General features: G+C 40.3%; 1 protein-coding gene across 1 annotated transcript in view; it reads right to left on the bottom strand.

Annotated features, from left to right (window-relative positions):
• HHAT (hedgehog acyltransferase) overlaps positions 1–12,685 on the bottom strand; it is a 364,318-nt gene that overhangs the window by 297,450 nt on the left and 54,183 nt on the right. The window contains exon 4 of the mRNA XM_027082906.1: positions 3,639–3,752. Within this exon, the coding sequence (XP_026938707.1) occupies positions 3,639–3,752 (114 nt within the window). The remainder of the gene's footprint in view (positions 1–3,638; positions 3,753–12,685) is intronic.

Here is a 12,685-nt window from a genome sequence, read left to right as displayed (position 1 = left end):
TTCTCTTTTAATTTCTAAATGAATTACAGTTTTCAGGTCATTGTGTTACTGGTTTCTAACTTAATTACACTGGGATTAGAGAAGGTAACCTATTTAAAACACAGTCTTTGAAATTCATTGAAAATTACTTTATGGTTAAGATGTGGTCAGTTTTTATAAATATTCTATGTGTTCTTTAAGAGGATGTGAATTCTCCAGTTGTTAGATGTAATCATTACGTTTCTTTTTTTTTTTTTTAAACCTTCAGTGGATTCCTGCTTCCCAAACTATAGTATTTAAGATCCTTCATAGCCTGCTTATAAACTACCTTTTTATTTATTTATTTATTTGGCTGTGCCAGGTCTTAGTTGTGGCATGTAGGATCTAGTTCCCCGACCAGGGATCGAACACAGGCCCCCTGCATTGGGAGCGTGGAGTCCCAGCCACTGGACCGCCAGGGAAGTCCCCATTTACATTTCTTATATCAAGCTTATTAATTGTATTATTTGTTTTCTTCTATCTGATATATCAATTAGTGATAAAATTATGTTAAAATCTCTCCCTAAAATCACAGATATATCTATTTATCTTTATGGTATTGATCAACTTTTGCTTTCTATATTTGGAAGGAAAATAAACAAACTTAGAATTATAATATCTTCCTAATGAAATGAACATTTTATCATTAAACAAGAACCCTCTTTGTCACAAATAATGTTCTTTGCCAGCTATTAATGAAACTGCACTAGTATCTAGGTGGATGGGACAAAGATGAGTCTTATATTTGCTGGAACACCTTTCGCCATCCTTTCACTTTCAAACACTCTGTGTCCTTGTGTCCTTCCATTTTAAGTATATCTTCCTAGGAAGCACCCCTGTGGATGCTGTTTTATTTCTTTGTTTATTTTCCTTTTTTTCTGTTTTACTTTTATCCAGTCTGACAATCCTTTTCTAGGGTTGGGGGGTGGATTGGGTCCATTCACACTGATTGTGACTACTGATATATTTGCATTTATTTCTGCCATTTCTTTGGTGCTTCCTCTTTGTCCTACCTTTTCCATGTTTCATCCTTACTTTTTAATGAAATTTCTAACAAATGAAGCCCACCCTTTTTTTTAAATGTATTTTATTGAAGTACAGTTGATTTATAATGTTGTGTTAATTCCTGCTGTACAGCAAATTGATTCAGTTATACATATATATACATTCTTTTTCATACTCTTTTCCATTATGGTTTATCACAGGATACTGAATATAGTTAGGACTTTGTTGTTTATCCATTCTATATATAATAGTTTGCATCTGCTAATCCCAAACTCCCAATCCATCCCTCCCCCACCTGTCTCCCCCTTGGCAACCACAAGTCTGTTCTCTATGTCTGTGAGTCTGTTTCTGTTTCATAGATAAGTTCATTCGTGTCATATTTTAGATTCCACACATAAGTGACAGCATATGGTATTTGTCTTTCTGACCTACTTCACTTAGTATGATAATCTCTAGGTCCATCCATGTTGCTGCAAATGATATTATTTCATTTTTTATGGCTGAGTAGTATTCCACAGTATATATGTGCCACATCTTCTTTATCCATTCATCTGTCGATGGACATTTAGGTTGCTTCCATGTTTTGGCTATTGTGAATAGTGAGAAGCCCACCATGTTTTAAAAGGAGGAAAAGAAAAAGAATAATACTATCTCATCAACCCTACTTTACAGAAAATGATAAATTAAGATTCAGTGGTGAAAAGCCTTTCTAAGGTCAGAAAGCTAACAAATGAGAAAGCCCAGGACCTAATCCATCATCCAGCACTCTTCCACTCCACGACAGCTGACCCTTTCCCACAGCAGCAGTAGTGAGACGGGCTGAATTTCACATACTCCTCAAAATAGTTCATCTTCCCCCCTGCCCCGCCACAGAGATAGAAAACACAAGTATTAAGCTATTTATTTTACAGATGGGAAAACTAAGACCTAGGGGCAGTAAGTCATTTATCTAGGGGCAGATAAACTTTGTGTTAGAAACAAAAATGTTAAATTTCTAGAAACATTGATGTCTTAGCAAATACCAAACAAATTTGTGGAAGAAAAGAAACACATTAATGAAGGCTGAGGTGGATATGTTCATAACTAGTTTAGGAATACAAAAAACAATGGATTACTTATTATTATGTTTGCTCAGAAGGTTATATAAAATTGAATGAAGGTGATCAAAAGGTACAAACTTCCAGTTATAAGAAAAATAAGTACTAAGAATATAATGTACAACATGATGACTATGGTTAACACTGCTGTATGGTATATTTGAAAGCCGCTAAGAGAATAGAATAGATCCTAAAAGTTCTCATGACAAGGAAAACACATTCTTTTCTTTTTTCTCATTTTTTCTTTGTATCTATATTAGACAATGGATATTAACTAAGCTTATTGTGGTAATCATTTCACAATATGTGTATGTTAAGTCATCATGCTGTATACCTTACTTATACAGTGCCATATGTCAATTACATCTCAATAAAACTGAAAAAAAGAAAGTTGTATGAAATTTTAAAATATATTCAGATCTGACAGCATCTAAAATTTTTAATTTTTTGCTACTTTAGAAGATGGAAACCACTTGAGTACAAAAAAGTAATCATTATCATATTTAAAACAAAGAAAGTTGGTGTGCTACTGGGATTTTCTGTATTCCAGGATGAGAAGCAGGCCCAGAAAGTACCAATTTTCAGGAAAGAGCTGAAAAATAGCCCAAGTCCGGTGACATCTCTAAGCACATGGCACTGTTTTCTCAGTTCACGTCCAGGTCTCTTGAGCCCAGAGGCTCCTGCTCCTTCTGTCCCTTCAGTTTCTTCACCTCCGTGAACCTCTAAGAATCAAACATTTCTCCTGGGTTGACTTCCAAGTCCATTTTTGGCTGTGCTTTGTTTTTACTGGGTAGAATTCCAAGCACAGACTCATTTCTTTTCAGATTAGGAAACCACAAAGGCAAGATGCATATATGAGAGGATGCTGGACAAAGCCTGGCCCCTACACTAGAGAAAGATCCTCCTGGCACTATCTCAGGCCCCGTATTAGCTACAATATAAAGAGGTTCTCAATCCCAGCTCTTGCAAAAGCACTTTTCAAACATCTTCTTGGAAGAATCTCTTGTTCTCGAAACCAGGCCAAGGAAAGAGCAAAATACTAGAATTCTGATCTATAACAGCTACTGTAGCATAAATTACTTGACATGAAAATCATTCCCACTTCTTAATGAAATCATTCTCTTTCTTCTGAACTGAAATCACATATATTCTCAACAGGGGGTTTTTATAGGATCATTTGATTAAGAATGGTCTTAAAGAATACCATCTGAAGTTTAGTTTTAGTCTAAAACCTTCATATTCATTGGTTTGAAAAACGACTTGGAGGAAGTAAGCACAGGATAAGCATGTATGACATTTTTATCTTATCAACATCATTAACAATTTATCTTATCTTTATCTTTTATTTTTATCTTTTTATCTGATAATTTATCCTATTGACCAGTAACAATTCTTTCCCATCTTTTCCAGTCTTCCAAGGCTAATATCCATGTCTCCTGATTCGCTAGCTCAGGTCTCTTTCTTCACAAAAAGCAAAGGAGAAAGAAGCTTAAACGGAAATGATGCACATAACCGTACCTTCCTTGCAAGCAGGTTGGCTACTTGAGACACACCCATGTGGCCAAGGAGAAGCCACACCAGCCGCTGCTTGCCCCACTCCATCCAGAAGCTCCACTCAAAGTCAGTTGGGTCCTAAATCGGCCAAAACAGCAGTTTATCAGAGGGATCTTGGTACGTGTTTGAGGCAGAACACAAACTCCAGTTAATAAAACAATTGCAAGAAGAAGGCCAGTGTGAGTCCAAATGCTATACAACGGCATTTACACAACATTTCCAGCATCTACCCCACCACACACCGCACCTACTTATACCCTCCCCTCCAGCTTAGCTGGTTTCATTGCCGTTCCCCCACTGAGTGTCTCTGTTAAAGCTGATTCCCCAACCTCTGGACCCTCTATGGGACAGAAACTATTATTGACCCCACGTCATAAAATATGAAACAGAGACTTAAAGAGTTCAGTTCATTTACCCAGCGTCACATAGATAGTACAAATAACAACTTAGGTTATCTCAGTTTCATCACCTAGATGCTTTCACCAGCAAGAGAAATGTACACTGGACACTAATAAAATTGTGTAAGGTCAGTCATGTTAAATCTTGCTGTCACTTACAGGCAGGAGGATAATTTGATAGAGAAATTAACTAATTCCCTATAAGATGACAAGGAAAGAATGAAAGATATACTTCCCTTCACCTTGGGAAGCTATGTCCATCAGTGCCCTTTGTCTGCGTCTGTACCAGGCTCTGTGTCTATATGGCTCCCTGACAGGGGCAGGTGAAAAACCTCTGGAAAGATTGGACCCATGGACACCTGGGGGCTCACACCTAAAAGCCTCGGCCTCAGGAGCTCCGGGGAGATCATGGCAGCCAAGCTGAGCATGGAGGGAATAAGCACAGTGATTGGCCACTCTCAAACGGAGAATGTGGGCTTGGCCCATGAGCATCTCGGCACCACCAGGATGGAGTGCAGATTTGAGGCCCTCAGAATTTTCTAGCCAAATCGTGTGGGTGACGAAGGAATCCCCCACTGACTACTGATCTATCGATACCGAACATCTCATCAGTCTCTACAAGTGAAACTTTGAGTCAAATTTTTAATTGGGTTTAAAGAAAAATAGGATTATTTTCGATTTTTTTCTTTTCTTTTTTTTTTTTTTTTTTTTTTGCACCTGAGGATTGAGGGGCAATTTCATACAAGTTACACATAGTACAAAACTTTTTTTCAGAAGGTAAAATACAGATTGAAGTGACCTTGATTCATATCAGACTATGGATGTAGAGGTAGCAAATGTATGTAGCAGCTAAGGCTGCCGATTCATCTTGGGTTTGGATCCCAGATCTATCTACATACTGGCTGTGATGACCTTGAGTGAGATACTTCACCTTTCCACTGTCTGCTCATATGATAACAGGACTGATTTTCTAGGAATTTGTGAGGTTTAACTGAAAATACATGCATATCAAAATTTTAAAACAGTACCCGGCACACAGTACTCACTAAAAATTGTTACTTGCCACTAACTGCTAGTCCCATGTGCTTTCCATCCTGTGTTAACCAGCTAAGATTGTATCACACTTTACATGTTGCCTCTTGTTTAAAAAAAAAAAAGTTTTTCTATTTTCCAAATGAAGAAAGACAGCAGTACTGTGCTTCTCAAACAACACGTTTTCCCCACAACCAAGATCCTGATACACACACAACCTGCTCATAGAGACCCCATCCCATGAAAATCATAGATCTAGTCCAATTCCTTCCATTCAAAGACTGACTACGTCAGAGCCCAGGACGTGCCCACGCTGCACACCCAGGCAGCAGCAGAGCAAAGAACTCAAATCGTCAACCTGGCTTTATCCCTGTTCCAGAGCTCACTTCCCCATCTTAAAAATGTCAAATTAGTGGAGAGTCAATCAACTGATTAAAGGCGCAAAGGTCATGTGATGAGGCCATGCTAGTAAAATGCCACTTTGTAACATGGATGCAGACGCTAAAAACCAAGATGGAATTTTTTTAGCCCCCTCAAAATAAAAATCCCAACATTTTAGCTTTTTAAATATAGATAATGTTTTTGAACATTCAGAATTACATTAGAATTCATCACCACAGACTTATACCTATGTTTCAAAACTTGTCCAAGTTTAATTTCTAGGGGGTAAAAATGAAATAATATCTCATAACATTCAAGAAACCAAAAAACCTTTATGCTTCATCCTAAGGCCCAAAACTACTGAAAACCCTGTGCTGGTAAAATCCCATCAACAGGGCTTCCCTGGTGGTGCAGTGGTTAGGAGTCCACCTGCCAATGCAGGGGACACAGGTTCGAGCCCTGGTCCGGGAAGATCCCACATGCCGCGGAGCAACTAAGCCCGTGCGCCACAACTACTGAGCCTGCGCTCTAGACCCCATGATCGACAACTACTGAGCCCGCGTGTCACAACTACTGAAGCCCACAAGCCTAGAGCCTGTGCTCTGCAACAAGAGAAGCCACCGCAATGAGAAGCCCGTGCACCTCAACGAAGCGGAGTCCCCGCTCGCCACAACTAGAGAAAGCCCACGCGCAGCAATGAAGACCCAACGCAGCCAAATATAAATAAATTAAATAAATAAATTTTTTTAAAAAATCTCATCAAAACTACACAGTCTCTCATCACTCATTATTTCAGAAAAGAGCCATTTAAAGGAAATAAAAACATTTTTCTTATGTCTATTCTTCTCCATTTAAAATATTTACCTAAAGGAAATAACCGGACAGAAGAGCTGAATTAATGAATAGAAGATGGCCAATAAGTAGCAGTTACTGATTTGGGGAAGAAAAATGTCGACTTGCCTGATTCCATAAGCAAAAGCCTTATAGACCCTGAGCTCACTCATTTCAAGGTAAATCTTAAAGTCTCAAATCAAGAACAACTTTTTCATGTTCTGTTCCCTCCCCATTTTCTTTCTTGATCCTGTAATTCTTAGTCAATTAGAAGCCTCTTCTTTGGTTCTGTAAGGAAGTCAAATATAAACCGGGGATAAATTCTAGCTGGCCAGAACCAGGAAGGCTCCCCCGTGGAGAAAGGGGAGCCTGAACTCCAAGATTCACAACCCATCTTCTACATCAGCGCTTCTCAAACCTCAGTGGACACACAAATCACCTACAGATTTTGCTAAAATGCAGATTCTGATCCAAGAAGTCTGGGATAGGGCCTGGGATTCTGTCTTTCATCCAAGCTCTCAGGGGATGCCATGCTGCTGGCCTGGGGACCACATTTCAAGTAGTAGAGATTGACATGATCAATCATGATTCCCTACATTGGTCATAAGCCCAGCGAACCCTTAACAGCTCACACCACCCCCCGCCATTCCCAGGCAGGGACACACTAAAGCTGACCACCTAATATTCACAAACAGAGCAACCATCATCCTGTAATAAACTGAGTGAGTTAAGCATGGTTATTCATTCTGAGGTTTTCAGTGTGCAATGAGGCAAGAACAGAGAACTCTAAGGACATGATGATTCTTGGTCTCTTAAATACTGACTCTAACTTCCTGGTGAAACGTTATTTCTCCTACTCTTAACAAGGAAAAGGATCTGGGCCTCTTTTCCCATAGAGAGCAGAGTTCTACACTAGGTACGGGGGGAAGAAATGTAGAATTCCTCACCCTGGAGGAGGTCACGGTACCAACACTAACACCCCGGACTCTGAAAACCACTGCAAAGAAAGACAGGTAACAGTGGTGTCATTCATCTACATATACTAGAGATACAACTGAGACCTTTCCTTTTTTTTAATCCGTGTTACAGATGAGTTAACTGGAGGTCAGAGCAGGCAAAACTAGAGGCGGCAGAGCTGGGTTTCAAACCCAGTCCTGTCTGATACCAAAGAGGAAGCCCTTTTCCAAGCTGTTTCTACTTGTGCTGATGCTCTACCTGGATTCCCCCACCACTCCCAGACACATACACACACCCCACTATCCGACCAAATTGTTTCCAACCCTGGGGATGCCTCGTTAATGCCCCGTATCCACAGACATGTCAGCTCCAGTGTGAAGCCTTCTCCACCCTTCCAGGTGGCCCTCATTGCAACCCTTTCCCTGTCAATTCACAACTCAATGCTAGCACTTTTACGATAGCACATTTTACTACAGCATATTCAGTATAGCACTTTTCACTCTAGCTATTTCATGTATTTTCTCTCTAGAGGGAAAAAATAGTAAGTTCCTGAGAGCAACAACCTTGACTTAACCGCACATTTCTATCATGATTACCCAACAATCAGTAGGCCTTTAAAATGGTGGGGAAGTAAAATCGGGTGACCTAAGTTCTCGTCACATCTCTCCCCCTGTGTAAACTTGGACAAGTCACTTCACTATCTGGCCCTGAGCCTTCCTGTATGTAAGAAGAAGGGCAGATTGCTTTCAAAGGGTGGAAAAAAAAGTTATTTTTTTCCTAAAGGAAAAAATACTAAAGGAAAGAAATACTAAGAGAACAGCTAGTCACCCGCCTACAGACAGCGTCCTGACTGAGTGCCCATCATTCGGGGGGTAGGGGGGAGAGATTCCCCCCTCACACTCCCATGTCACCAACCCAGGCCTCCAAGTTCCACATCCACACTGTCAGCCTGTTCTGCTCCAGCAAGTTCCCCAGTCATCCAGCCTCTTCCCCAGATTGGGAAGAAACTACAGCATACAGACTGACTATGTGCTATGATTCTGCCTATAGCAAGATAAGAAAAACAAAACTATCTTCAGAAAGGTTAAATACCACATCCAAGGTCCCACAGCTAATATATGACAGAGCTCGACTTTAAAGCCCCAGGTCCTCAGGCTGCAGAGTCTGTGCCTCACGTAGTAAAATATATGTAACATAAAATTTACCACCTTAACCCTTTTTAAGTGTGCAGCTTAGTGGCATGAAGTACATTCAAGCTGTTATACAACCATCACCACCATCCACCTCCAGAGCTCTTTGTTTTCTAAAACTGAAATTCTGTACCCGTTAGACAGTAACTCCCCGTTCATACCTCACCCCCGCCCCTGACAACCACCATTCTACTTCTGTCTCTATGGATTTGACTACTCTGGGTACCTCATGTAAGTGGAATCATACGGCATTTGTCCTTTTGTGTCTGGCTTGTTCCACCTGACACAATGTCCTCAAGGTTCATCCAGGCTGCAGCATACTGCAGAATTCCCCTCCTTTTTGAGGCTGAATAATATTCCACCACTGTATGGATACCCCACATTTTACTTATCCATTCATCTGTCAATGGACATTTGGGTTGCTTCCACTTCTTGGCTGTTGTGAATAATGCTGTTACGAACATGGGTGTGCTAAAGGTTTACTTTTTAGTATTTTGAATTTTAAATGATTTCCTAATGTTGCCAAATGACCTTTTTTTTTTTTTTTCTTTTTAACATGTGTACTCATATCTGGTGGTTCAAATCTCTCAAAATCATCTAGTACTTCAAGGGCAGAAAGTTAAAAGGAAAAACTCCTGGCAAATGAAGATCTTATGTTGCCAACTCACCACTGAGTAAATTTTTCCTTATTCTAGCCATGAATTCCCATCAGCCCTGAAGCTCACCAGATGACAGCACCCTCACTTCTGGCCTCTTAGCTGGAGTCCTGCAGTGTTATCACAGGGGAATGGCCAAAACTCTCCTTCTCTGCTTTTTTTTCCTGCATTCCTCAGACCATGTTGAATTAACATTGGCTGAAGATAATCCCATGGCTAATATGGCCAGGCCACTGGACTCAAATGTTGTTAAAGCATCTGGTACCAAGTACAACCCCAAGGCACCTACCAAGACACCCCAAGGGAGGCTGAGAAAGTCATCCCACAGATAAAATCAGTTATACCAAGTCCACCACTGTTTTTTTAACCCAGACTCTCCCAAGACCTTGCCTACTTTCCAATAAATCACTGCTCTTACCAGTAGCTGAAACTTTAACTCACATATTATTAGAAGGGTATTTGCCAAGATTTAACAGAACCGAAACTCCACAACTTAGGGATTCTGAAAAAGCTTGAGTTTGGGGGAATTTCTTGTTTTGCTGCTGTTGGTTTAAGGTAAATTCACATAGCATAGAATTCATCACATTAAATTCAACTCAGTGGCATCTACACTTCCAGGGTTGTGTAACCACCACCTCTATCTAGTTCCAAACATTTCCATCACCCCAAAAGGAAGCTCTGTACCCATTAACTGGTCACTCCCCATTCCACCCTCCTCCCCCAGGCTCTGACAATCATGAACCTGCTTTCTATCTCTATGGATTTAGCTACGCTGGGTATTTCATATAAATGGAGTCCTGCAATGTGCGACTTGGCTTCTTTTACTCAGCATAACGTTGCTAAGGTCGATCCACATCGTAACACGTACGAGTACGCCATTCTTTGTTATGGCTGGATCACATCCCGTTATAGGGATATACCACATTTTGTTTATCTATTCAACCATTAATGGATATTTCAGCTGTTTCCCCCTTTCGTCTACTGTGACTAATGCTATAAATATCTGCGTACAAGTGTTTTTTAAAATACCCATTTTCAATTCTTTTAGGTCTACACCTAGGAGTAGTACTGTTGGGTCATATCACGATCTATGTGTAATGTTTTGAGCAACCCGCAAACTGTTTTCCACAGTGGCTACACCATTTTACATTCCAAGTTTGAGTTTTTAAGGCCAAAAAAAAAAAAAAAAGGCTTCCTAAGCTAACCCTCTGCCCACGGGGAGTTCTACTAGCATCACAGAGAACTCAGCTCTTTCAACAAGGCCTCTCGCTGCTCTGAGCCTGCTTACCTCCTTGGGCAGACACTTGAGGAATCTGCTGTTTTAACATTCCAATTTCATCCTGGGGGCAAACGTCAGCAATGGCTGGAAATAAGGGGGTAAAAATTGGCTTTGGGATATATCTTATTACATAAAGTGCTCCCTGAAAAGTTAATCCTGTCAGTCTGCAGGATTTTGCATCTGAATTTTTTAAATTCAATAATTCTTTCGGTTCGTTTGAAAGAATTATTGTTTTGTTAAGATCGATACAAAGGCTAAAATGGCTATTTACTTAATGATGAAATCTGCTCTGACCAGCAAATTGATTACCATCCATAAACGCGATCAGGAACTGAAAGAACGTGATAGAAATCTCCCGGGTGCAGACAGTCTTGGCTCAGTACCCACCAGAAGGAGGGTTCAGGACCTTAGAATCGTAAAATTCAATTCCTCAGGGTTCAGGAAGAGCTACAGCCTAACTGGAATGTTCAGCTACTTCCATTGATTCAACAGAGTTAAATCTGACCTTCATTTCTACACTCTTCTGGGGCCTTGAAGGGAGCACGGGTGGAGATTCCCACAGAGTTAACAGAGGGAATTAACATCACTAATGAGGAGATCGTGGGCTTTAACATCCCTCCCAGTAAAGGACACCAAGAACACAGAGGAAAGTGATTGTAATGGGTGGCCTCAGAGGAAGACCTGCCTGTTTCCCGGAGATACTATTCTCACCTCGAATTTGTGTCTATCACGATGCAGGGAAAGTGACCTTATTCTCGAAGTGGCTGATGGAGCCAGTGGTGTGCTGTGTGTGGCAGAGACTGGACTGTGTTCACGTTCAGGAGCGCCAGGCTTGAGTCTCAGTTCTGTCACCTACCCTTATGTGACCTCAGGCTGGTCAGTCCTCCTTTATATAATTAGAATTTTTTTAAATTTATTTTATTGAAGTATAGTTGATTTACAATGTTAATCTCTGCCGTATAGCAAAGTGACTCAGTTATACATATATCTATGTGTATATATACATACACACATATATATATTCTTTTATATTTTATTTTTATTTTATTTATATATTTATTTATTTATTATTATATATATTTATTATATATATATTCTTTTATTCTTTATATATATATTCTTTTTCATATTCTTTCCCATTATGGTTTATCACAGGATATTGAATATAGTTCCTGTGCTATACAGGAGGACTTTGTTGTTTATCCATTCTATATGTAATAGTTTGCACCTGCCAATCCCAAACTCCCAGTCCATCCTTCCCTCCCACCTCTCTGGCAACCACAAGTCTGTTCTTTATGTCTGTGAGTCTGTTTCTGTTTTGTAGATAAGTTCATTTGTGTCATATTTTAGATTCCACATATAAGTGATAGCATATGATATTTGTCTTTGTCTGACTTACTTCACTTAGTATGATAACCTCTAGGTCCATCCATGTTGCTGCAAATGGCATTTATATAATTAGAGTTTAAAGTGATCATAAAAGCTAAAGGGATTCATTGGTGAAGTGCAAAGTCTAAAGTTAAAAAATGTTCATGCCTCTAAAATTGAACTCATCCCTCCAAATCCATCCTGCGTATTGCTATCAAAATAATCACACTGAAACAAGGGCTAGCAAACTTTAATAAAGGGCTAGATGGTAAATATTTTCAGCTGTGTGAGCCATAGAGTCTCTGTGGCAACTACTCAACTCTGATGGTGTAGCCCGAAGGCAGTCACAGTAAGACATAAACAAATGGGGGCAGTTGTGCTCCAAAAAAACTGTACCCACAAAAACAGGTGGAGGGCCAAATTTGGTCCAAAGGCCCTGGTTTGCAGGCCCCTCTTCTAAGGGATTACCATTTCTCCTAGACCCACCACTTGTCTCCTAGTGAGAGTAGGTCAGGAACATTGTTTTATTACACGTATGGATGGCATTTTTAGGTAATTTACTATCAGCTCTGAAGTCTATATCTACAGATGAAGCAGATTCTACGAAGGCCACAGAAGCCTCAGCTGCAGCACACCCATTCCCCTTGGTTATCCAGGAAAAACTCGGAGCAACTGCACATCCTTTTCCTCCCGGTACTCTGCACTGGACATACTTCAAAGGTGGGGACTATTCTCTGCACAATTGGTCTTGTGCCCCCCATTCTGTTCCCTCTTCACAGCACCAAAGTAACATTTTTAGGATCACACCTGATCAAGTCACTCTCCCACTTAATATTCTTCAGGTTTCCCCCTTAGCATACCAGAGAAACATTCTCAGCAAGACGCATGCAGCTCTTCCTATCTGGCCCTGCCCAGCCTT

This window comes from Aethalodelphis obliquidens, unplaced genomic scaffold, assembly GCF_003676395.1.
Source record: "Aethalodelphis obliquidens isolate GAN/ISIS:26980383/991018 unplaced genomic scaffold, ASM367639v1 scaffold48, whole genome shotgun sequence".
Lineage (NCBI taxonomy): Eukaryota > Metazoa > Chordata > Mammalia > Artiodactyla > Delphinidae > Aethalodelphis > Aethalodelphis obliquidens.
The sequence above is the reverse complement of the archived record's forward strand: the minus strand, read 5'-3'. Positions and strand labels throughout refer to the sequence as shown.